This window comes from Vipera berus (genome assembly GCF_964194415.1).
Source record: "Vipera berus genome assembly, chromosome: Z".
NCBI lineage: Eukaryota > Metazoa > Chordata > Lepidosauria > Squamata > Viperidae > Vipera > Vipera berus.
Genome location: NC_138205.1, coordinates 61,853,551 through 61,881,287, shown reverse-complemented (window position 1 = coordinate 61,881,287; position 27,737 = coordinate 61,853,551). Strand labels below are relative to the sequence as shown.

The 27,737-nt window shown below is 38.8% G+C and overlaps 1 protein-coding gene across 1 annotated transcript in view; it reads left to right on the top strand.

The window, feature by feature from the left end:
* SPMIP7 (sperm microtubule inner protein 7) overlaps nt 1–27,737 on the top strand; it is a gene marked incomplete at both ends in the record, with an annotated part of 97,081 nt that overhangs the window by 46,031 nt on the left and 23,313 nt on the right. Inside the window, 2 exons of the mRNA XM_081346215.1 lie at nt 22,836–22,897; nt 24,660–24,767. Coding sequence (XP_081202341.1) covers nt 22,836–22,897; nt 24,660–24,767 — 170 coding nt within the window. The remainder of the gene's footprint in view (nt 1–22,835; nt 22,898–24,659; nt 24,768–27,737) is intronic.

The window sequence follows — 27,737 nt, the reverse complement described above, 5'->3', positions numbered from 1 at the left end:
ACAGGCTTAATACGATTGCAAAGGCAAAAGATTTTTATACTTATGTCCTGAAAGCATGTTCACCACCATCTCCATTACCTAAGAGAGTGGAGGAAGATAAACAACAAATTGAAGGCACATCAGCACAGCTTGTCGGAGAGGCACAATTGGCTGAATCCACTGAACAGTGTTTGCTATTAAAGGGTGATCCAAAAGAGCAGAGAATGACGCGTGCTGCACACAAACGGAGAGAAAAGGAACAACTGAAACAGAAGATGGACTCTGGGTCTATGATACAAGGCCCTGTTACTATGGAGCCGGTGGGAGGGGCGTGACCGAAGAGACCAACTGCGGATCTCCAGGTGGCGTTCCAGAGGTTCCAGGTCACTGAGGATGGCGATAAAGCTTTTGACATGGAATGTTAATGGTTTAAATTCACCACAAAAAAGAAAGAAAGTGTTTCACTACCTGAAGCAACACAAAAATAATATTGTTTGCCTACAAGAAACTCATATTAGTGCAAAAGATCAAAAGTATTTGATTAACTCCCAGTTGGGACTACATTTTATAGCAGACATGTCAAACACAAGGCCCGGGGGCCAGATCCGGCCCACGAAGTGGTTTCATGTGGCCCGCGAAGCCATCCTGGAAACAGTGAGGGAACGGCCCCCACTGCCTTGGCCCTGGCCCAGAGACCCTCCTCCTGCCAGAGACCCTCAGATCTGTCCCACTCCTGCCCAGGCCCCCATAGGCACCCTTGATGCACTTTCACTTAGAGTTTAAAAAGTCCATCAAGCTCGAGAGTAGAATAAAATAATCCTCTTCACCTTTTCCTCTTGTACCGCTCTGCCTGCTCTTTTTATTCCATAGTCCTTCCTTCAGGCAGGGGTGGTCGCAGACGCCTGGCTCTGCTCCATAAAGTCAGGAGCAGAGGCGCTGGCCAGCTGGGAGCGACCCAGGCTACGGGGGAGTTCGATCCTTCGGCCGCCCAAGCTGCAAGCTCAGGCGGCCCCGGAGAACTCAACCCCTACCTGGGGCCTCACCCCCTCCTCTTCTCCCGAGGAGGGGGCTTCAAATTCGCCCGAACAGCTGATCGGCGCTGTTTCGGGCGAAAATCACTCAGCTGAGCTGCGGGCAGCCCGGGAAGGCTGTCTCTGTCGCCGCGCAGCCACCGGAAGTCCAATGATGTGATGTTATGAGCCAGGATAAGCATCTCAATCCCCCCAACTCAGTCCAACTCGGCTCTCACCTGAGTCAACCAGGTGAATCAACTGCAGCCGCTCTCTCACCGCCGCTGAGGAAAGCCCACCAGGGATGGACTGAGTCCAGGGTACCAGGGAAACCCATCCCACTGATCTCTCACATCAGTGGGTGGTTGATGGACAATCCCGCTGCCCTCTCACCACGGCGTAATCCCGGTACCATATGCCAACATAACATATGCTACTAAAGTCAGATTGCATTCATAAACACTTCACAGATAATTTATGTCCGTATGATTAATTTATGAATGGATATTTAGTCATTTAGTCATTCTTATCATAACACAGGTGGTAAGGAATAGCTGGATATAGGTATCATTATCTCTGTAGCTACTTCCTGACTCTAGTAACCTGTGCATATGTGACTAGAGGAAAACAGGTACAAGCATACATCCTTTTTCAATTGCAAAAGAAAAACTGTTTAATAAATCAATTTTATTAAAAATACATAAAACAAAATTTTAAATCCCATTTAATAGAGAGATACATATATAACCACATATGTATAGATGAAAGGTAGAGGAAAGATCACAAATTATGCCTTAAATATTAATGCCCACAATGTTGGGATCTATGGCTCAAAATGCCTAAATTGGAACCGAAATATAAGGGCATAGTTTAGTTTACACAACAACATCTAATAAAAAAGCGATTAATGATAATTAGAGATATCACCAACCTTAAAACAGATCACACCCCAAAAAGTAAAACATCTCATCAGTACTCCCAACAAAAGACAACACTCATTGAGTGAAAAAAGAATTCTAGAAATAAACCACAGGCTAAAGGCTTGGTGTTGCCAAGAAAACTTTGGTTTCCTGGACCATGGACTTCATTTCCTGTGTGAAGGATTCTTGGCAAGGGATGGGCTGCACCTCACAAAAACAGGGAAAAATGTACTTGGAAAAAAACTGGCCCAACTCATTAGAAGAGCTTTAAACAAAAATTGAGGAGGAAGGGTGACCAATCATTAGAATCTCTAGAACATAAAACCAATCATAAATTCCAAGAAAACAAATCAAACAAAGACATAGGGAGTGATGAGAAAAAAGAAAAAAAATCAAACAATCAGGAGATCCAGTAAACATACCCATGGACAGACATAAAAATCTTAAATGTTTATATACTAATGCTCAAAGCTTGGAGAACAAGCAGGGTGAACTAGAAGCAATAGTACACAAGGATGGGTATGATATAATTGGCATTACAGAAACCTGGTGGGATGAAACCCATGACTGGAATAGACTGATGGATGGATGCAAATTGTTGAAAAGGAAGTCAATAATGAAGTCATCATAGCTCAATAGTCTCCTGTTTATTTTAATGGCTTCAGTGCCTCTTCTGCTGGCATTTTTGTTGGTGAACTTGACATATAATATAAAGAAGTGTTCCATTCCATTCCATTCCATTCCCTCTGCCACTTGCCCATTCCAGGCAGCAACTAAGGCCTCAACTAAGTCACTCCACAGAGTCTGTGGAAAACTTCAAGCCTTTTCTGGAATCCAGCCATATCTATCATTTATCAGGCATGGTACCAGTCTTATTACCTGGTAACATGATCTCACTGTGAGGTAGGGTGACACCAGTGAGCTAAAAAGTGGTCAGAAAGTAATCTGACCATAGCAAGAAACTAATATTAATGTCCTCTAAAATCAGATTACATCTACACTGCCCTGAAACAAAAAAACATTCTAGTCTCTAATTTCCAATCCTAGCTGGGTCCTAAAGGCAGTCTGACACATAGCAAAAAACTTTCCAAAACTTTCCAGCTTTTGCCCTGGCCATTTGCAGCACATGTTGTACTCTAGCTGGCTGAACATTTTGAGCTGAATTTTTTCCTCAGCTCCTTAATGCAAACAAGCTGCAGAAAAATTTTCTTTTCTTTCTTTCAAAATTGGAGGACAGAGGCAGAGAATTCAGTTTCAGCATCTAATCATTAGCTTCTAATGGGAGGGGAAAAATCAACAGGTCTGTCTCCTTCCCCGTTTTTTCCCTTTCTTTATTTATTGAAGAAATGTGGGTTTCTGGGGGAGGGAGGGTATGAAGCAAGGGAAAGGTTTTGAGAAACTCCTGAAGTTGCTGCCTTTGCCTCTAGGTGGCTGGCTTCTCCAAAAGCTAGCAAGAGCCAGGAGTGGTTTGCAGGCTCTTGACAGCCAACTGACCAGGGCAGAAAGCTCGAAGCAGTTGCCATTTCTGCAGGGAATTGTCAAAATGCATAAAATGATGGCTGCTTTCAGGAGTAAGGTTGAGCAGGGCAATGTGCTATGGAGTCCTGCAAGGACAGGATGTGGGGAGAAATGTGCTGCAGCATTGCTATGATTGGTCATAAAGGTGAATGACTGCAGAGGTGCTGCAGCCACCTTAACTTTGAAATGGGATCATATGTAGGTTTTGGAGGGAGGACTGTTGTAATTTCAAACAGCTGTTAAGTGACCTGTCATAATTCAAGGACTACCTTTATATTTAGAAGATGAAGGAATGTTCTGACTTGGCTAATAAAGAGGTAATTAAAATATGACAAGTTGAGCACTTGAAATTAATTTTCTCTGTTACTTTTCTCTATCCTTTTCAAAAGCAGGATTGGAAGTTATCATATTCATATATGCTTGAAAAATAGTTTGGAAATGTTCAACTGAATTCTGATCACTGCATTATTTTCTATATGTTTCATTTTGTATTTTCTTATTAAGTCAGGTGATACTTCTGAACCCTGCAGAGATAAGAGAGCTCAGAAGTATATGTATACATCAACAATTCAGAGGTGAGTTTCACTTAAGAAGAATGCAATTAAACTGAGTTTCTGTATTTGTTGTGTGTTCCTCCTTTTACTGATCATATCCACTGACAAAATGATATGTAACATATTTCCTGATGAGGCTGATAATACAAGTAAGGTAAAGGTAAAGGTAAAGGTTCCCCCGCACATGCGTGCTAGTCGTTTCCGACTCTAGGGGCCGGTGCTCATCTCCGTTTCAAAGCCGAAGAGCCAGCGCTTGTCCAAGGACGTCTCCGTGGTCATGTGGCCGGCATGACTAGACGCCAAAGGCGCACGGAACGCTGTTACCTTCCCACCGTAGTGGTCCCTATTTTTCTACTTGCATTTTTACGTGCTTTCGAACTGCTAGGTTGGCAGAAGCTGGGACGAGTAACAGGCGCTCACTCTGTTACGCGGCACTCGGGATTCGACCCGCCAAACTGCCGACCTTCCGATCGACAAGCTCAGCGTCCTAACCCACTGAGCCACCGCGTCCCTTACAAATGTACAAGTACATTTCCTTAAAGTACAGTGTTTATTAGTTGCACCAGTACAGATACTGGTTAAGTGGTAAAAGAGAACCATAAGATAGGAATTGATCTTAGAGTAATTATTATGGTTTATTGCAGTCAGCTTGATATTCAGACTGAATTTGGCTTATTTATCCATCTATAGAGTCCTTCCCAAGGACTTAGAATAGGCAGAGGTGGATGCTTGGTGTTGTTGTTGCAGAATGTAAGCTGTTCTGAGCAAAGCTGCTCTTTGCAAGTAACTGATGGTGATTTTGTCAATGCCAATAGCGTGCAAGTGGTGCTCGGTTGTTTTGGGTTTGCACCCAAGGTGCCTATTAGAACATAGAATAACAGAGTTGGAAGGGACCTTGAAGGTCATCTAGGAGAATCTATGCCATTTCAGATAATGGCTGTCTAGTCTCTTCTTGAAAACCTCAATTGACTCAATAACTTCTGAAGGCAAGGCACTCCACTGGTTGATTGTTCTCACTGTTAGGAAATTTCTCCTTAGTTCTAGGTTGCTTCTCTTGATTAGTTTCCATCAATTGGATCTTGTTTTGCCTTCTGGTGCTTTGGTAAATAGTTTGTCCCCTTCATCTTTTTGATAGCCCCTCAAATACTGGAATACTGCTATCATATCATCCCTAGTCTTCATTTTCACTAGACTAGACATACCCAATTCTTGCAATCATTCTTCGTAGGTCTTAGTCTCCAGCCCCCTTAGTCTCCAGCCCCCACTTTGTTGGTGATTACTATTGCTTTCTTTTTCCACAGTCATTCTATTTCTATTTGCTGGTCTTTGTACTTTGTTATCTTTTCCAGATCTTTCTCTTCTTTTCTGCTGTCTCCAGCCACTGCCCCACTTGCTATCCAGGTTTTTTTTGTCTTAGCAACAATTATTAAATTTAAAATGTTATGTGGCAGGTTCACATTGGTTTGAATTAAAGTTCCAGAGTATTTTAGTTTCTTCATTTTCAATTACTTTCTCTATTTTATGATCCCACTAGTTGTTGTTCTTGTTATTTATTAGATTTTTATCCCTTCTTTAAAAGGAACACAAGGTAGCAAACATAGATAATACTCCTTCTTCAGTTTCCCACAACAACCCTTTGAAGAAAGTGTCTGGCCCAAAGTCAGTTTTCCCACTCCAACTCACTCTTGGCTTTCTATCATTAAATATCAGCTTTCTATCTCTCCCTCTAGCCAATTATACTCCCTCCCCACAAAACCTACCTATTTTATCTGGACAAAATTCTCTTTCTGGTCACTTCTGGTGGCAACGCCATGCCGATGGTGGCTTTTTTCGGCTGCCCATCCTGAGGTTTCATCAGAACTGCGGAGACAGTGAAAATCAGCTGTCCCGCAGCTTGTAAACCTCCCCCTTGGGAGAAGAAGGGGAGGTGAGCTTTCTTCAGGTAGAGGTAGAGCTCCACTAGACCCCCAGAAATATCTGGGGGTCGGAGGGTGAGAGCTCCCTCGGACCCCAAGGCTTTCTCCAAATCCAGAACACCTTTGCTCCGAGTTGATGGGGTGAAGCTAGATGCTGCATCCACATCTGCTGATTATAGTGATCTGTGATTGATTTGAAAGCAGACAGAGCTGATCAGGAGGAGTTAAATTTGCAAGTATTTGGAACTTTAACTCAGGGAGTATTAATTTTCTCCATACCCTAATTTGATTTTGAAAGGGAAAAGATGGCGCTGGAATGGTTTTCTTTTGTTTATAGAAAGAACAAAGCATCAAGAAAGAGATATATTTTGTAACAAAGTTTGAATAACATATTGTATTTTTGTGTATTTGAGAGTTTTTAAAGTTTTTAAAGATTTTTCTGGGACTTTATTTATCTTGAAGTGCAGGGGGAAAGTGAAAGCGATAAGGGAAAGTGAATTTTAACAAGCGGGGAAATGGCTTGAAGACAGCAGAGAATTCCTGTTGTTTCTAAAAGTTCAATTTCCTCTCCTGTAACACAGCCTGCAGTGCAATCCACATCCAAGCCCAAATCTCCTCCACCTTCTCCCCCACCACCTGCATTTACACTTAAGCATTTGCAGGATGCTTTGAAGCTTCAAGCTCAACAAACAGTTCAACAAATAAAGGAGGAGATGGCTGATCTTTTTGAGAGTAAAAATAGAGAGATGAGAGAAGACATATTGCTTGCACTCCAAGGGCTGGCCACAAACATTGAACGTTTTGATGATCGTGTGGATGAGGTTGTGGAAAACAGTGCAAAATTAGAAAGTAGAATTGCCACAGTTGAAAATAAAATTGATAGAATGGAGGATGAGGTGACTATCTCACAATATAGAGACATGGAATTTGCCTTGAGAATAAGAGGATTGAAAGAGAACCCACGTGAAGACTTGAAGGAGGAGGTAGCAAAAGATATAGCTCCCGTTTTGGGATGTGATCCTGAGGAATTATCAAGAGAGATGGATAAAATATTCAGGGTTAACTCTTGGATTGCGAGGCAGAAAAATTTACCTAGAGATGTGGTGATTTATTTTTCTAAGAGGTCATTCCGAAATGCAATTATCCAGGCCTTTTATCAACAGAGATTTCAAATTGCAGGTCAGGATATTATAATTTTAAAAGAAATACCTCCAAAAATTTTGAGAAAGAGAAAAGATTTTGGTTTCCTGTCTGAGGAGCTTAAAAATCGACAGATTCAGTTCAGATGGGAGATACCTATCGGAATGGTGGTGAATTATGTAGGGACACAATATCGACTTAACATGATTTCAAAGGCAAAATATATTTATATTCATGTCCTGAAAGCGGGTTCACCACCATCTCCACGACTTAAGAGAAAAGAAGAAAAGTTGGAAGATAAACAGCAAACTGAACGTGCAATGTCGTTGGTTGCTGGAGAGGCACAGCAGGCTGAGTCTACTGAACAGTTTTTGGTGTTAAAGGATGATCCAAAGGAACAGAGAATGACACGGGCTGCACATAAACGTAAAGAAAAGGAGCAATTGAAACAGAAGATAGATTCTGGTTCTACAATACAAGGTCCTGTTACTACTGAGGTGGTGGGAGGAGCAAGACTGAAGAGACCAACTGAGGATCTTCAGGCATTGTTCTATAGGCTTCAGGTTGCAAAGAATGGCGACTTGGAATGTTAATGGCCTGAATTCACCACAAAAAAGAAAGTATTTCATTACCTGAAGCAACATAAAAATGATATTGTTTGCTTACAAGAAACTCATATTTGTGTGAAAGATCAAAGGTATTTGATTAATTCCCAACTGGGATTACATTTTATTGCATCTGCTCCAGATAAAAAGAGTGGAGTGGTTATCTACTCAAGAAAAAACTTACCAGTTAGATTAATTGAGACTGATATACAAGGAAGATATGTTATTATTGAACTACTGTTACAAGGGAAGAAAGTTCTTATTATTGGATTATACGCACCTAATCAACAGCAAAGAAAGTTGTATAAGCTTTTACACAACAAAATAACTCAATTGGATTATAAATCTGTTATTATGATGGGTGATTGTAATGGTGTTTTGGACTCATGTAAGGATAAGAAGGGATCTTTTAAAAATACCCCTAATCATTCCAAACTGCCTAAAGCCTTTTTTGATTTGAAAGATGATTTGGAATTAAGAGATATTTGGCAGGAGCGAAATTTGGAGGACAGAGACTTTACTTTTTTTTCAGACAGGCATCAATCGTTTTCCAGAATTGATTTTTTTAATTACTAATGATCTTTTTATAGGGTTAAAAAGGTCAAGATTTTTTCCAGAACACTATCGGATCATAGTCCGGTATGGATGGAGTTGTTTAATGAAGATGGGATTAGAAGATCTTGGAGATTGAATGAAAATTTATTTAGATATGATGAGTTTTCGGAGAAATGTAGGGAACATTTGAAAGAATTTTTTGATTTGAATATGCATAAAGGTACTTCGATTGAAATGGTTTGGGATGCTAGTAAAACTTACAAGAGAGGGGTTTTGATTTATATGCATAATAGACATAGGCGTAAGCAGATGCAAAAATGTAAAGAGTTGGAAGAAGAAATTAAGTTGAAAGAGAAAGCTCTTATTTTGAACCCATTAGATAAGAGAGTAAGGGATTCAATAAATTTGCTGAAAGAGCAATTTAATATGTTAATGGCGGATCAGGTTGCAACTAACTTGTGGTATGCGAAACATAATACTTTTTATAATGCAAATAAACCTGGTAGGTGGTTAGCTTATCAATTAAGGAAAAACAGAAATTACGTACTATAGAGAAAATAGAATATAAAAAAGGGTTTTTTTGATAAAACCTTTTTTGTTGATAAAAGAGGTTTATCAACAAAATTTGATTAAAAAGGGTTTTTTAGATTTTTATGTAAATTTATATGCTAGTGAGAATATACAGGCTTTAGATATAGATAAGTATTTACAGGAAGCACATATTCCTATGTTCTCAAATGAGCAACGGGAGGAGATGAATCGATTAATCACTTCCGAGGAAATCATTTCAGCAATTAAACAGTTAAAATTGGGTAAGGCTCCTGGTACAGATGGGTTATCAGCAACTTATTATAAATTATTATTTGCAGAGATGGTAGAACCATTAAAGGAATTATTTAACAATATCCAGGCTGGAGGGGTGGTGCCTTATTTAACAATATCCAGGCTGGAGGGGTGGTGCCTCTGTCCTGGAGAAGGGCTTTTATATCACTGATTCCAAAGGAAGAGCAAGATCCCACCCAACCAAAGAATTATAGACGTATATCGCTTTTAAATATAGATTATAAGATCTTTGCCAAAATATTGGCAAATAGATTAATGCAGGTTTTGAAACAAATGACTCATAGTGATCAGTCTGGATTTATAACTGGAAGACATATGAAAAATAATGTAAGACAAATTGTAAATTTAATAGAGTGTTTGGATAAGAACAACCAAGTCCCTGCGGCACTGATATTTTTAGATGCTGAAAAAGTGTTTGATCAATTGAATTGGCAATTTTTATTGAAAGTTGTTGATAAGATGAATTTATTAAGGCTATCTATTAAGGCTATATATCAACAACAATCGGCACAAATTATAATTAATGGGGGATTAACAGATGCATTTAAAATTGAAAAAGGTACAAGACAGGGATGCCCCCTTTCACCATTGTTGTTTGTTTTAACATTGGAGATTTTATTGATTAAAATTCGTGTATCAACTAAAATAAGGAGAATAAAAATAAAGCAGAATGATTATAGGCTAAGGGCATTTGCGGATGACTTGGTTGTTACACTATCTCAACTGACTCAATCGGTTACAGATTTAATGGAAATTATAACTCAATATGGGAAAGTTTCTGGTTTTAAGATAAATAATTATAAGAGTAAAATATTATTTAAAAATATGACTATGAATGAAAAAGAAAAGTTAGTAAAACTAACGGGTTTTGAAATAGTGAAAAAGGTTAAATATTTGGGAGTATATATTTCAGCTTCAAATGTGAAATTATATAAGAACAACTATGAGATATTATGGCAAAAAGTACAAAAGGAGTTAGATAGTTGAAAAAAATTACAATTATCTCTGTTGGGGAGAATTGCAGCTGTTAAAATGAATGTTCTACCAAAGTTTCTTTTTTTGTTTCAAATGATATTGATATTGATATTGATTTTTTTGTTTCAAATGATATTGAAAAAGGATGCCAATTTGGATGAGTGGCAGAAGGGTATTAATAAATTTATTTGGGCAGGGAAAAGACCGAGAGTTAAATTTAAGATCTTACAAGATGTACAGGAAAGAGGAGGACTTAAAGTGCCTAATTTGAAATTATATTATGATGCGGTTGTTTTATCAGCGGTTAGTGACTGGCTTAATTTAACAAATGAAAGATTACTTTACCTTGAGGGATGGGACTTATTATATGGGTGGCATGCATATTTAGTTTATGATAAAAAAGTGGTAAGGCATTTAAATCTCACATTTTAAGAAGTGCCTTATTGCGCATATGGAAAAAATATTATTATAAGTTAAATTATAAAATACCAATTTGGGGGATTCCCATGCGATAGAGGGTGTATCTGTGGGTGTGAACTTGGATATGACTTCATATAAGGAATTACTTAGATGGATAGGGAATGGTTGGCAATTAAAATCATTAGGTGAGTTAAAACAAGAAAATATCATACAGTCTTGGTTTCAATATACTCAATTGCAAACGAGGTGGAAGATAGATCAGAAAATTGGTATTACATTAACTGATGAAAATTTGGTAAAACAAATTAAAGATCAAAACCGAGCACATATAAAGAGAATATATAATGCTTTAATAGAATTGGATTCTGAAACAGAATTAGTTAAAGATTATATGATAAAGTGGGCTCAAAATATTCAAGAACCAATTTCATTGGATACATGGGAGGTAATTTGGATTAGAAATGTGAAATTTACCCAGGCTCAAAATTTAAGAGAAAACTTTTATAAAATAGATGGCATTTGGATCCCAAAAAATTGTCCTGCATGTATCCTAATTTACAGCCCAAATGTTGGAGATGTGGTAGTTTGGATGCTACCTATTATCATATATGGTGGACTTGTAGAAATGTTAAAGCTTTTTGGATTAAAATTTGGTGGAATATTCAAAAGATTTTTAAAAGAAAGATAAAATTTTCTCCACAATTGTTTTTATTGGGTATTGCTATAGATTGTGATACTAAAGAAACAAATTTGATGTTGAATTTGATAACAGCAGCAAAGCTCTTGGTAGGTCAATATTGGAAGAAAGATAGTTTGCCTACTATAGAAGATTGGACACTTAAGGTGTCAAATTTGGCAGAAATGGCTAAGATTTCTGCTTATTTGAAGGATCATTCACAAGAAAGATACATTTCGGTCTGGAGAAGATGGATAGATTATATTCAGAACAAATATGGGACTAAAAAGTTTCATCTAGTTTATAAATGAATTATAGAATGATATTATTAATATTAGTATGTTTTATGGTATTTTTATTAGTTTTTATTATATTTTATTATTATTTTTATTATTAGTATTGTTTAATAATATGGATATTATCTTGTTTTTATGTTATTATTATTATGTTTACTTTTTATCTTGTTTGAGTTTATGTTAAAGGGGAGTTAAAGTGCGTTAGGAACTTGGTTACATATATACTTGGTTAATGTTATTTAGATTTTGATTGTTATTTTTGTAACCCTGTATTCAGTTCTGGGATGTGGGGGAGGGGGGTGGTTTGGGGGTGGGTTTGTATTGTAACTTTTATAAAACTTTTTAATAATAAAAAAATTCTCTTTCTGTTTATTTTATTTGACATGGTGTGGTAGGATGGAGGGTTTGTCGTCACTGTGTGTTGGGGGGAGAGAGCACGGGGGGAGGCTCAGCTAATCTCAATGTACACATGTTGTACTTTGACAATAAAGGTTTATTATTGTTATTATTATTATTATTTGAATGACTTTGATTGCTTTATAAATTAGCTGTAATAAAAATAATTTTTCTTTTATTTTTATGAGTGTTCTAGAGGATATGAAGAAGTTCCCTGGGATAATATGTTATCTCCCAAAGTCAGGCCTGCACATTCAACATTACAACCCATGGTGGATATTTCTACAAGCAAGCGATATGAACCAGCAGAAGAAATAAGCCAAGTCTGTGAAGTCTATTTCATTATGATTATGTGGGATAAGCAAACACAGGATTAAAGTGCAGTGGTAGATCACATCTTTTACTATCCCATATAACTTCAGGTTGAGTCCCTTGTATCTTTAGCATGATGAGAAACAATACCTTGCCCCAGTCCTGACCCCTTTAGGATCCTGGAGTATGATGGCAAGGCTAGGAAAGGAGCTCATAGATATTTATTTTGCTTGATCATATCTTCCTTGAATTGAAGCCTCAATCAAAATAGATAAACAGGTTTTTATGTAGCCTATGAGTATCCAACCTTTTGGCTTCTCTGGATTTTATTGAGTGAAGTGAAATTGTTTTATGCTGCATATAATGTTGAAAGTTTATAATCTTGTGGGGTTACATTACTAGCTGTCCAGGGTGTCATGTAGCCCATAGGACATGGGTTGGACACACCTGCTTTCAGTCCCTGTCAGGGTTCTATATCCCCTCAGCTATTCTGCAAGAAAGAAAACAGTGCAGACATGATATTAATACAAAAATACTGTCTTGCTACCTTGAGGCCAAAATCTATTGGCATCATACCCCATGCAAACAATAGTCATTTTCCTTTTATTTATGAGAGAGAAGGGATTTTCTTTAGAATGAAACTGGAGGAGATATTCCTTACTAGCTGTTAAAGGAGAACATCAGCTGGTGATTGGCTATCGTTCTCTGTGCTCAACTAATAATCTGGAATGTAGATGCTAATTAATAGGAAGTTCACAGTGAATTTTAAAGACTCCCAAGCACAAGCAGTAGACTCTCAAGTAGAGATTGCTCAACTTGCAGAAAAAGATCTCTCCTTCTCTGCCTTTGGTTCCAGCATGACCAGTAGCTTTACTCCATGGAAGGGAATTTATATTAGAATTAAGAATTAATTGGTGACAAAGTGGTTAAATGTGGTATTGCAGGCATACTCTGCCCACAGCCTGGTGTTCAATCTTGATGTTGCTTGAGGTTGACTCAGCCTTGCATCCTTCCATGATTGATAAATTGAGGACACAGAGTCTTGGGGTGCAATATGCTAACTTTGTAAACCACTCAGAGTGCTCTGAAGTACATTGGGGCAGTATACAATTCTAAGTGCTGTTGCTAAGATACGTGTTATCTCCTCAGTGACTCCTCAGGATCATAGGGCTAAAATTACAGTCTACAACAGATATGTCAAACTTGCGACATCACGTGACATCACATGATGTATTGGAGCTTTTCCTCCATTGCTGGCAATGGGGTGGGTGCGGTTTCCTGATGACGCATCTGCCCTGTGGGCCAGCAGTTTTGACACCCCTGGTCTACAATTATAAGGACTCCTTAAAATATATTCATTCTGCCTTTCTGTTTTACTGATTGTACCTATTTTATGATATTTTGATTCTGTTTGGAAAAGTATGCACAAATTATGTGCAATACATGCAGTTGTTTTGTTTTCACCTGATGGTCTGGTACCTTGAGCCTGTAAGAAATGAGCTATTGTTTATAAAATATTTTGCTGTGATGAAAAATATAATGATGCAGTAAAAATAGTAATGATAACTGTAATATACCAGATCACATTCAACTCCCCTACACATACATTTTAATTATCATGCTAGGTTGTTGGAGGCCTCTGGGACAGATTTCAAAAGAGAACATTTACGGTACCATACAGGCCAATAAATTTGTGAGTTTTATTTTTTATTATTTGACTTTACAATTATAGTATATGTTTGCTTTATGTAATGAGATGCTTTTTATAATGAGAAGATTAACGTTTTAACTGTAAGGTGTATCTTTTAACTTTAGAGAGTTGACATTTATTTTTTAAAAAATCCCTAATGTATTAAGGACTTTAGGAAGTCAGTAATGAAGTCATCACAGCTCAATAGTCTCCTGTTTATTTTGATGGCTTCAGTGCCTCTTCTGCTGGGATTTTTGTTGGTGAACTTGGCATATAATATAAAGAAGTGCCCACAAGTTCATCTGCCAATGATTATCCTGTGTTCTGCAGATTATTGGTTATTGGAATGGTTGGTGCTTAATGTAGGAAGTTCAAAATACTACATGACATCACAGTTGTCTTTCATCTCTAGATTCCCCAACCAGCTGCTCCCTTGTAGCATTTTTTCCCTTTCCGAAAAGATTATTGAATTATTTGTTGCTTCCAGTTCTCGTTTGATGCAAAAAATAAATAAATAAATAAAAATAAAATCAAATTTGTCTTGTAAATTAGTCTAAAATAAATGTGGGAAGATAATTTATGAACAGACCAATGAAAATAAATAACAAAAAAGAACTATTTTACTGTTCTTCCTACTACAGAGTTGGGGAAACTGGCATATTATTTCTATTTCAGTTGGTTAAAAAAGAGAAAAGTCAACAATTTTTCAGCACTTTGTCCTTGACTTACAACAGTTTCTTTAGTGACCATGCAAAGTTACAACAAAACTGAAAAAAGTGACATAACTATTTTTCATACTTACAACAGTTGCAGCATCCCCCATGGTCACATGATCAAAATTCAGATGCTTGGCAATTGACTCATATTTATGATGGTTGCAAGCTCACATGAACACCTTTTGTGGCCTTCAGGGGGAGCCAGATTCACTTAACAACCATGTCACTAATTTAACGACTGCAATGATTCACTTAACAACTGTGGCAACAAACATGAAGTAAGCAATGGGGTACCACAAGGCTCGATCTTAGGCCCAGTACTCTTTAATATCTTCATAAATAACTTAGATGAGGGAATAGAAGGGGAACTCATCAAATTTACAAATGATACTAAACTGGTAGGAATAGCCAACACCCCAGAAGACAAGCTCAAGATCCAAAAAGATTTTGACAACTTGAACAATGGGCTCTATCCAACAAAATGAGTTTCAGTGTGGAGAAAAGCAAAGTCTTACATTTAGCCAGGAAAAATGAAAGGTACAAGTACGGCCTGGGTGAGGCCTGGCTTAAAAACAGTAACTGTGAGAGGGACCTTGGAGTTCTAGTGGATGATCACTTGACTATGATCCAGCAGTATGCAGCCGCCGCCAAAAAAGTTAATAGAATCTTGGGTTGTAAAAACAGAGGCATAGAATCAAGATCACGTGAAGTATTAGTACCACTTTATAAAACCCTAATGAAACTACACCTGGAATACTGCAACCAATTTTGGTTACCAAACTACAAAAAAACATGTTGAGAGCAACTAAAATGATAAAAGGCCTGGAGAATAAAACATATGAAGAATGGCTGCAGCACTTGGGTTTGGCTAGTCTAAAGAAAAAAAGAATTAGGGGTGACATGATAGCAGTATTCCAGTATTTGAGGGGCTGCCACAAAGAATAGAGCATCAAACTATTCTCCAAGGCAATAGAGGGCAGGGCAAGAAACAACGGTTGTAAACTGATCAGAGAAGCAACCTGGAATTAAGGAGAAACTTCCTAACTGTGAGGACAGTTAACAAGCAGAACAGCTTGCCTTTAGAAATTGTGGGTGCTCCATCACTGGAGGGTTTTAAGAAGAGACTAGACAGTCACTTGTCTGAGATGGTATAGGTTCTCCTGTTTGAATGAGGAGCTGAAGTAGAAGATCTCCAAGGTCCCTTCCAGTTCTACTATATTCTATAAAATGGGGCAAAAATCACTTAACAAATATGTCACAGAAATTTGGAGCTCAATTGTGGTTGTAAATCAATGAATATCTGTATTTTGCTGATGAACATGTAACAAAGAAAGCCCACCAGAGAACCAATTAAACAGAAATTCCAGTGTTCTTGTCAGAACCCACTTCAACCCACATCTTAAGAAAGAAGGATTTTTGGAGATAAGGTTTTCCAAGTAGGAAATTTTACTAAGAAATAGGAGATAGCAGGCATAATAGACAGGATCTGAGAAATCCCTTCACAGATCGATATTTTTAAATGTTCCCAAGCAAGACCCACCCCACAGTTCATTCGGTCAGTTCTGGATCAGCCAAGTTCCAGGTGGTAAGCCCCTCATGGTAAGAGGAGATACATCAGTCCATTTGTAGCAGGATCCTTTCTACCCTCTCACATTCCATCCAGAACTTTTACTAAGAAATAGGAGACAGCAGGCATAATAGGATCTGAGAAATCCCTTCACAGATTGATATTTTTAAATGTCCCCAAGCAAGCCCCATCCCACAGTTTATTCGGTCAGTTCCGGATCAGCCAAGTTCCAAGGGGTAAGCCCCTCCTGGTAAGAGAAGAGACATCAGTCCATTCATAGCAGGATCATTTCAACCCTCTCACATTCCATCTGGAGAAACAAACCAGATTCTTGAGGGTTTCATTCCTCCCTTTTTCTCCCCCTTTCTTTGCTGCCTGAGAGAAAATGCCTAGTGAGAGAGTAATTGATTATATTGTGAGGGATAGCAGGCAGGCGGAATAAACAAAAGCTTACATTTGAGGAAGAAAGTGAAAGCAACAAAAAAACATGCTTGTTCCCTCTCCTCCTTGGGAATGGCAGAATCCAGGGGGGACAGTGAGATTTGGGTTTTCCACAGAAGAGATAGTTAGAAATGAAATATAAATGGATTCTGACAACCTGCCCCCCCTTTAAGATGGGAGAGATCCACCTGTAGAGGAAACAAAATTATAAATGTTAGCCTGGCTTGTTGGGACATTCTGTCTGAAACTTCCTTAGCAGCTTCGGTGTTCGGATGTGGTGTTTATTGACCCACTCATTTTCTGAGGAGGGAAGGTGTTTCCAAGCTACTAGGTATTGATTTCCCCCATGATACTTTCTAAAATCTAGGATTTCTTTTACTTCAAAATGTAGTTCTCCATCAACCATGATTGGAGGTGGTGGTGGTGGGGGTTTTCGCCATAAAGGTGACTGTGTTTCCCTTTTAGCAAACTGCAGTGAAAGATTGGATGTAAGGTTTTTGGGTAGTTCTAATTCCACTGTTACTGGGTTTATGATTCTTTTAATTGGAAAAGGTCCTATATATTTTGGTCCAGGTTTTTTTGCTGTAGGTATTTTAGGTATTTTCTAGATAGATATACCATCTCTCCTACCCTGAATGGTGTGGGTTCCACTCTCTTTTTGTCTGCTTGTGCTTTGTATGCTTGCCTAGCTTCATCTAAAGCTTTCCTAATGATTGGCCAGATGTTTTTCAATTGTGCCATCCATTCTTTCAGCAATGGGATTTCCAGTTTGTTTGGGATTAGTTCTGGCATAGGGTTTAAATTTTGACCAGTGGCTATTTGAAAAGGAGTGTAGTCTGTGCTGCAGTGGCCTGCGTTATTGTAAGCAACTTCTGCAAAAAGGAGTAGGTACGTCCAATTTGTTTGCTGGAAATTATTAAAGCATCTTAAGTATTGCTCAAGTACTGAGTTCTCACATTCCGATTGACTGCTCCATTGAGGATGATGACTAGATGACAGTCCCTGAATAGTTCCTAAGAGGGATAAAAATTCCTTCCAAAACTTTGATGTAAATTGTACTCCCCTGTCAGATATGATGCGTTGAGGTACTCCATGCAGTCTGTAAATGTGCTGCATGAAAGTTTCGCTAAGGTTTTTGTGGTGAGAATCTTTTGGCAAGGGATAAAGTGCATCTGTTTAGAAAACAGATCCGTAACCACCCAGATGATAGTGTTCCCGTTGCTTTCTGGTAATTCTACTATAAAGTCCATGTCTATTTTTTTCCAGAGAGCTGAGGGGTTCGCCACTGGTTGTAACAGTAAGGGCGACTTTCTCTTGCAGCCTCTTAGCTGTCATGCATGTTTGGTAGCTGGCAACATAGCTTTCTATGTCCTTTTTCTTTCTTTTTTTATTGAAAAGTTTTACAGTACATTTTTGAATACAAAACCCCTCCCCTCCCCCTCCCCTCTCCCCAAACCTCCCCAACTCTCCCCTCACCCCCTCCCCGAATTCCCAGAGCTAAATACAGGGTATAAAAATACAAACAAACATAATCTAAAATATGCAAACAACAATAAAATATTAAATTCTATCACACTTTAACTCTTAATAAAATAACTACAAGCTAGTTATACATCATATAAATCCACTACTTATTCAAATGCTAAGTGAAACTTTTTAGTCCCATATTTATTCTGGATATAATCAATCCATCTTCTCCACTCCACAATATATCTCTGTTGCGATTGGTCTTTCAAATACGCTGAAATCTTTGCCATTTCTGCCAAATTGGAAACTTTTAAAGTCCATTCTTCTATAGTCGGCAGTTCTTCCTTTTTCCAATATTGCGCTACTAAAAGTCTCGCTGCCGGAATTAAATTCAACATCAACTTAGTGTCCACAACGGTAGTATCTGTGATAATGCCCAATAAAAACAGTTGCGGACAAATCTTTATCCCTTTCTTGAATATTTTTTGCATATTCCACCAAATTTTAATCCAAAAAGCTTTAACCTTTTTACAAGTCCACCATATATGAAAATACATTGCATCCTCACAACCACACCTCCAACATTTGGGCTGGCAGTTCGGATACATACTTGCTAATTTTTTAGGATCTAAGTGCCACCTATAAAACATTTTATAAAAGTTCTCTCTTAAATTTTGGGCCTGTGTAAATTTCACATTTCTCACCCAGATCTTTTCCCAAGTATCCATTGTGATAACTTCTTGAAAATTCTGAGCCCACTTTATCATACAGTCTTTGACAAGTTCCGTCTCTGAATCAATTTCTATCAATGCAAGATATATCCTTTTTATATGTGCTTGACCTTGATCTCTAATTTGCTTTACCAAATTTTCATCAATCATTGAAAAACCAGTTTTCTGGTCCTCTTTCCACCTAGCCTGTAATTGCCCATACTGAAACCAGGTTTGTACAATCTTTTCTTCTTTTAAAATATTATATGACTTTAATTGCCATACATTCCTCTCAAAACTTAAAATTTCCTTATATGTAGTCACATCATGTTTAAATCCAACATTTATATTTTCTATTGCATGTTTAGGTATTGCCCAAATAAGTATCTTATAATTTAACTTGTGTCTGTACTTTTTCCAAACTCGCAACAAAGCATACCTTAAAATATGTATCTTAAACACATTATCCACCTTCTTATCATACAATAAATATGCATGCCATCCAAATAACAAACCATGACCCTCAAGATTTAATAATCTCACTTGCGTTAAATTAAACCAGTCACTTATCGCTGACAAAGCAGCAGCTTCATAATATAATTTGAAATTAGGCATTTTAAGACCACCTCTTTCACGCGTATCTTGCATTATCTTAAATTTAACTCGTGGCTTTTTCCCTGCCCAAACAAATTTATTAATTCCTTTTTGCCATTCCTCCAAATTGAAATCCTTTTTAAGTATAGGTATCATTTGAAATAAAAATAAAAATGTTGGCAAAACATTCATTTTCACTGTTGCAATTCTTCCCAATAAGGATAATTGTAATTTTTTCCAACTATCTAATTCTTTTTGTACTTTTCCCCATAACTTTTCATAATTATTTTATATAACTTCACATTTGAGGGTGACAAATATATCCCCAAATATTTAACCCTTTTAACTATTTCAAATCCCGTTAGCTCTTCTAAAACAGCCTTTTGTGATACTGTCATGTTTTTAGACAACATTTTAGTTTTTTGTATGTTGACCTTAAATCCAGAAACTTTCCCATATTGCGTTATTATCTCCATCAATTCTACAACTGAATAATCAGGCTGAGTCACTGTAACAACCAGATCATCTGCGAACGCCCTCAATCTATAATCCTGGTCTCTAATTTGAATTCCCTTAATTTTATCCGAATCACGTATTTTAATCAGTAATATTTCCAATGTTAAAACAAATAATAGAGGTGACAACGGGCACCCCTGCCTTGTGCCTTTTTCAATATTACATACTTCAGTCAGACTATTATTAACTATTATGCAGGCTGTTTGCTTTTGATATATTGCCCTGATTGGTTGTAAAAATTTATCCCCAAATTCCATTTTCTCTAATACTTCCATCAGAAATTGCCAATCCAATTGATCAAAGGCTTTTTCAGCATCCAAGAAGATCAACGCTGCAGGGATCTGATTGTTTCTTTCCAAAAATTCCAACAAATCTACTATGTGTCTCACATTGTTCTTCATTTGTCTACCACTTATAAACCCAGTTTGATCACCATGAATTACTTGTTGTATTACCCTCATCAATCTGTTAGCTAAAACTTTGGCAAATATCTTGTAGTCTGTATTCAAAAGTGATATTGGCCTATAATTTTTTGCTTGGGTGACATCCTGATCTTCCTTCAGGATCAAGGAAATAAAAGCAGTCTTGCAAGACGGAGGTACCCCTCCTCCCATTTGAATTGTCTGGAACAATTCCCTTAAAGGCTTCACCATCTCTAACTGTAAATTTTTATAATACACAGCAGTCAATCCATCCGTACCCGGTGCTTTGCCCACTTTCAGTTGTTTGATTGCTAAAAAATTTTCTTCATCAGTTATCAATTGATTCATCCCTTCCTTTTGTTCTTGCGTAAGAATAGGAATATTAGCTCTTGCCAAGTAATTATCTATATCTGCATCTCTAATCTTATCTCTAGCATACAACTTAGAATAAAAATCAACAAAAGTCTTTTTGATAAGACTCTGCTGGTACACCACCTTACCCTTATGTTCTATTCTATCTATATTAGAAGCCCTTTGCTTCTTCCTTAACAAATAAGCTAACCATCTACCTGGTTTATTAGCATTACAAAAAATATTATCTCTAGCATACCGTAAATTAGTTGCCACTTGATCTGCCATTAACTTATCAAACTGACCCCTTAATAAAGTAATTACCTCTTTAATCTTCCCATCAGATGGATTCAAAAATAAAGCCTTTTCTTTTTCCTTAATTTCATCCTCTAATTCTTTCCTCCTAAAATTCCAAGTTACGTCTATATTTATTGTTCAAATATATTAATACACCTCTCATATAAGCTTTACTAGCATCCCAAACCATCTCAATAGAAGTACCTTTATGCATATTAATTTAAAAAAATTAATTAAAAAAAATAATTTTAAAAAATATGCTGGCGGTATTGCCTCCCATCCTGATCTCCATCTGCGGGTTGGTGGGGGGTGGGTGCTGCTGAGATGGTAGCTCTGGGTTCAGTGAATGCCCCCCAGTGCTACAGGTTCTGGATCCCCCCCACTGTCTCTCCAGCTGCAGGTCCAGGCACAGGTGTGGCTGCAGGACTCAGGTTTCTCGTCCCTTAGAGAGCCAAGAGTTTTTTTTAATCAGGTCAGTAGCTTTCTCTAGATCCAATCTGCGTGTGGTGCATAACTCCTGTCCTCCCTGCTGATGTGCAGGGAATTATCCATCTCTTGCTTCCATTTGGGTTGGTCGCTGCTCCATCTCAGGGTCACTTTCCTTGATGCCTTTTCCCACTTGCTTTGGCCCATCAACCACTGCAGTTTGTGGTCACACATCTCTACCACCTCTTCCCCAGAGGAATATGACGCTTCATCTCCCAATAGTTGGTGGGATTTCGGTCGGGGGAAAAACTCCCTTTCCATGGGGCTTCCCTCCTTCCCTGCCTCATTGCTAGACATTGTATTTTTTGCAAAGTTGCCCGTAAAGTTCTTCCTTCCAGGTTGATTCTTAATGCAGATCCTGCCTAATGTCAGAACCCACTTCATCCCACATCTTAAGAAAGGACTCTTGGAGACAAGGTTTTCCAAGTAGGAACTTTTACTGATTAATAGGAGATAGCAGGCATAATAGACAGGATCTGAGAAATCCCTTCACAGATCGATATTTTTAAATGTCCCCAAGCAAGCCCCACCCCACAGTTCATTCAGTCATTTCTGGATCAGCCAAGTTCCAGGTGGTAAGCCCCTCATGGTAAGAGGAGAGACATCAGTCCATTCATAGCAGGATCATTTCCACCCCCTCACATTCCATCCACAGAATCAAACCAGATTCCTGAGGGTTTCATTCCTCCCTTTTCCACCCCTTTTCTTAGTTGCCCGTAAGATGAGAGGGAAATGCCTAGCGAGAGAGTAGTTGATTATATTGTGATGGATAGCAGGCAGGTGGAATAAACAAAGGCTTACATTTGAGGAAGGAAGTGAAAGCAATAAAAACCCATGCTTGTTCCCTCTCCTCCTTGGGAATGACAGAATCCGGGGGGTGGGTGGGGGTGAGATTTGGGTTTTGCACAGAAGAGATAGTTAGAAATGAAATATAAATGGATTCTGACAGCTCCTCTACTCCACTAGGGAAACAGATAGCTCAATATCCATGCATGAAATAAATGTAAAGAGCAGCAATCTGTGTCTGGAGGGAAGGGTGGATACCTCCTCTTCCTCATAGTGTATAACAGCCAATAAATATAGTTCAGCAATCAGAATGTAGAGTGCTGGTTGTGCCAGCAGAAGTTGGAAAGCAATAGATAGAATCATAAAACCACAGAGCTTAAAGGGATCTTAGAAGTCTTGTACTCCAATCCCCTGCTCAAAGCAAGTGACCTTATACCATCCTGGACAAATGGTTGTAATACTGTAATTTCTGAAAAAAACTGGTGGGCACCAAAATATGCTAGATATATGGATGCAACAGAGTTGCAGGTGATAGAAGGGGATGTTTGGACATTGCTAGTAGTGTCTGTATGAAGGGTATTACTCTTTGCTTAATCCATGTAATATATAATTGGGCCTTAATAGTTACATTTCATAGTACACAATTTTATATTAATAGTAAATTTAACTAATTGAAGATATATTTAATCTTTGACAGTGTTAGCCCAAATTCTCGAACTCAGCATCTCCCTTCATACACGTAAGTTATAGTTTCTGTTTCAACATGTAATTTCTAGCTTCAATAAAAAATTAGATGTAAGGAAAACAGCCTAGTTTTAAATACTGGAAAAACCAAAGAGATCATTGTCAATTTCAGAAAAGGCAGGCATAGCTCCACTTCTCTGTGCATTAATGATTCACCTGTGGAGATGGTTACCAGCATCAAATTCCTGGGTATGCAGCTAACGAGTAGGTCACTCAAAAGCAAGACACTGGTGAAGTGGGCACAGCAGCGCCTGCATTTTCTGCATTGCATGAGAAAAGCACATCTTCCTTCTCCTATTCTTACCACTTTCTGCAGGGGGACAATCGAGAGCATCCTATCATACAGCATCACAGTCTGGTTTGGAAGCATCACTGCTTCAGACAGGAAGGTGGTGCAGAGAGTGGTGAGGATGGCCGAAAGGATCATTGGCAGTTCCCTCCCTTCCATCCATGACATAGCACACAAGCGTTGCTTGAGCAGGGTCTGTAAGATTATCTGGGACACTACACATCCTCTTCACGACCTGTTTTCCTTGTTGCCTTCTGGGAAAAGGTTTCATAGTATCCATAGCAGAACATTCAGATTCAGCCACAGCTTCATTCCATACAGCATTAACCTTGTGAACTCTCAGGATTCCTCCTTCCATTATATAGTCAAGATGGACAGTATTTAATATTAATTTGTTATGTATATGTAGGAGTGTGGGTCTATTCATATGTTGTATATAGTATATTTTAGGTGTTGTGTCATGTATGTGTTTCACTTTGAGAGTGGGCAACTAAATTTCATTTTTGATGTGTGCCGTTGTGCCCACAGTAAAATAAATGACAATAAAAGTTATCTATAAATCTGTATATGTATGTATATGTGTGTATATATATGAATTCATCTGAGCAAGATATAGTGGTAAATATTTGCTTAATATGTCATGTAAAAAATTTAAAAAATTAAAACACTTTCATGAAAAATAGATAGCTATTTGATAAACTCAAATTAAGAGGCACTATGCTGTAAAATATAAAATATAAGTTGTATATATTTGAATATAACTATACAATACAATACAATAATCAGCTGTTCAGATTAAACTACAAAAGAGCATAACTTGCTGAAAGCATTAAATAACTATTGTAAATGATAGGAAGGTGGACTTTTAGGACTTATATTCTTTTTATTGATGTTGGAAATTCTTATTTATTGTAAATATTCTCATGACTTGACCACCAATAGAGGAGCTATGGAATAAGAAAAGAAATGATTGGTAAAGAATGGCTCAGCAAAGTGTCTGCTGTTAATGTTAATCCTTTCAATAGATTGTCTAAAACTCAGTTTATGAAATTGCTGCAAAGGCTATGAAGTTGTCACAAACAGTATGACATTTGAGGAACTTAATGAGTTTCCCAAAGGATCATGCCCTTTTTCTGAATTCTCTATTAATGATAAAATCCAAAAGAAAACCATGGTCAGCCAAAATGTCTACATCCATGTGACAAAAATAGCTTAATAGGCATGATAGGTCACCAGTTATGTTGGCTTGATATAATCTGTCAGTTTCTCAAGCCTGAATAGAAAGGCCTTGCAGGGAATTAATTCAACCATTTCCTTTTTTTAAGCTTCCCTAAAATATGTTCCAAAAATATTTTGTGAGGGTTTGTTATAAACACTGCTGAGTTTTCTGATCATCCTGGAAATAATTGCTTTTGGACAATTTAGTTAGATTAATATGCCTTATTTTTTTATGTTCTCATCCAAACAGAGGCTGTATTGGTTCAGAGAATTTTGAGGATCTAGACAACCCCTATGTTGACTTAATTACCTATAACAAAGTTCATACTACAATGCCACATTATGTGAACTCTTCACAGTATGTATATATGTATTTTCTTCTTTATGTATCAATTAAGGGATGAGTTTTAATTGAATATCATGGAAGGTTCTTCATGTTGTATTATCAAGTAGATTTTGAGTTATTTGGAAATACGGGATTGTTCTTCAGTGGCTTGGGCTGTGATTCATATATAGAAAAACTACAGGTAGCCCTTGAGTTACAAATATAATGGAGCTTGCCAATTACACTCATAGCCTGAGAATTTGTAGGTGTGAGTGGTATAATTTGAACGTGATCACTCCCTGTTTTGGCCCATGCATTCGCTAATCAAATGCACAGATCATTAAGTGCACACAAGATATCTAAGGAAGGCCATGGGGGGCCTAGTGCAGGACAAGACCACTGTGCCCAGCCACCAAAGCCTCCCCCCACCCATTAACAGACCCCATGATTCTCCGTCTCACCCCTTAGCGTCCCAAGCTGCTTGAGCCTTTCCTCACCATCCCTTCACCAACCACTAATTTGTCTTTGAAAGCCCTGCACTTCCCACGCTCTCCTCCTGTGTAGTCTTGAGTGCCACAACTTTTGTCCAGCTATGTGGAGAAGTGTCAGACTGGTCTCTCCCCCTCCCCGCCAAGCCTCAGCCCCTCTCACAAGCAGGTGCAGCCCTGCCCCGCCACTTGCTGGAGTGCCGAACCCACCCAGGTTTCACAAATTGTGTTGCTGCAGAGCTGGAGAGCTTGCATTCCTTCACTAAATTGCAAGAGGCTCCTAAACAATCCTGCTCTCCAACTCTGTCTCATTTCTCCACTGCCACAGAATTGCCAAAAGCATTCCTTTGCTAAATTGCAAGAGGGGCTCTTAAACAAACCCGCTTTCCAGCTCTGTCACGTTTCTCTACTGCTGTGCAAATAAAAGAAGTTCATGGGACTAAAAAAAAAATCAATCAGGCCTTCCAACTTCTCTCAAAAAAATTAAGATCTCATGAAGTTGGAAGGTCTGATTGAACTTTTTTTTTTAGTCCCACACCAAGCTCTCCAGGTCCGCGGCAGTGCAATTTGTGAAATCCATGGAGGTTCAGCACTCCAGCAAGTAGCAGACCAGGGCCTCTCTCACTTGTGAGAGAAGCTGGGGCTTGGCAGGGAAGGGAAGGGAAGGGGAGACACTGGCCCAGTGCTTCTCTGTAATCTTTACTAAAACTTGTTTTAATAGATGTATGTATCCCATCTGTCATAGCTCAATAGCCTACAACTACAATAACAAACAGTACTATAAACTGTAAAGAATAATGTTATATATTTAGTATTAGACCATTTCCCTCCCTTCCACATTTCCTTCTTTATGGCTGCTGACACATAGGAAAGGGAATGAGGTGGTGTGGTGTGGAGGTTGGGAAGGGTGCACAAGGATGTGTATGAGGTGCTCCAGGGGTCAAGGAAGGCATATGGACAAATGATGTGGCATGAGTGAAGAAGGTACTTCTTTCCTCCCTATTCCTCCTCCTCTCTTCCTCCCTCCCTCCCTCCCTCCACCCACCCCTTCCCTTCCCTTCCCTTCCCTTCCCAGCATGTGGGTAAATAGCTGCTGTTGGGTTGGGGAGGAATTGAGAGATCGTGAGATTTATTTATTTATTTATTTATTTATTTTATTTGACTTATATACCGCCCTATTCCCATAGGACTCAGGGTGGTTTACAGGGCAATTAAAACCATACAATACAAAAGTTAAAATAAATTTAAAACAATTAATTAAATTTAAAGCCCAAAAGTTAAAAATTAAAACTTTAAAACCCAGTTAAAAACCCCTCAGTCTAGGCCAGACAGCTCAAAGAGCCAAGTTTTTAGGTCCCGGTGAAATGAGCGGAGGTTGGAGGCAGTCCTGAGTTCCATAGGAAGTTGGTTCCAAAGGGCAGGCACACCCACAGAGAAGGTCCTCCCTCTGGGAGTCACCTGCTGGCAATCTTTCACCGGCGGTACCCTAAGAAGGCCCTCCCTGTGGGAGCGCACAGGACGATGGGGAGTTGATGCCAGCAGCAGGTGTTCCCTCAGATAATCCGGCCCCAAGCCATTTAGGGTTTTATAGGTCATCACCAGCACCTTGAATCTCACCCGGAGGGCAACCGGAAGCCAATGCAGCTCGCGGAGAAGAGGTGTCACACGGGAGTATCGGGGGACTCCCATCACAACTCACATGGCTGCATTCTGTACCAGCTGAAGCCTCCGAGTGGTCCTCAAGGGCAGCCCCATGTAGAGAGCATTGCAGTAGTCTAGGTGGGAGGTCACGAGCACATGGGTGACTGTGCGTAGGGCATCTTGGTCCAGATAGGGCCACAACTGGCACACCAGGCAAACCTGGGCAAAAGCCCCCCTGGCCACGGCTCCTATATGATCTTCAAAACTGAGTGGTGAATACAGGAGGATGCCCAAGTTGTGAGCCCTATCAACAGGGAGCAACACCTCACCCCCCATCATTAGTGATGGAACAAACTGGTTAACCCGAGATGCCGGTATGCACAGCCACTCAGTCTTGGCAGGATTGAGACGAAGCCTTTTTCTCCCCATCCAAACCCGGACCACCTCCAGGCAATGGGACATCACGTCAAGGGCATCACTGGGTTGGTTCGGGGTGGAAAGAAAAAGTTGGGTATCATCAGCATACTGATGATACCCCACCCCGAAACCACGAATGATCTTGCCCAGTGGCTTCATATAGATGTTGAACAGGAGGGGAGAGAGGACTGACCCCTGAGGGACTCCACAAACGAGAGACCTCGAGGCCGACCTCTGCCCTCCTGTCAACACCGATTGGCTAATAAATTGTCACAGAAAGTTGAAAATGAAGATTATGGGACTGCAGCAGCAGCTCAGGAGAGCAGCAGCAGCCAGAAGCACTGAAACATACATAGATATTCATAGTTTATACCAATTCTTTAAATTTGTCTGATTGAAGTATAGTGAGGACATTTTTGGTTTAAGCATTTCTATTTTAAGATTTATTTTGAAACTG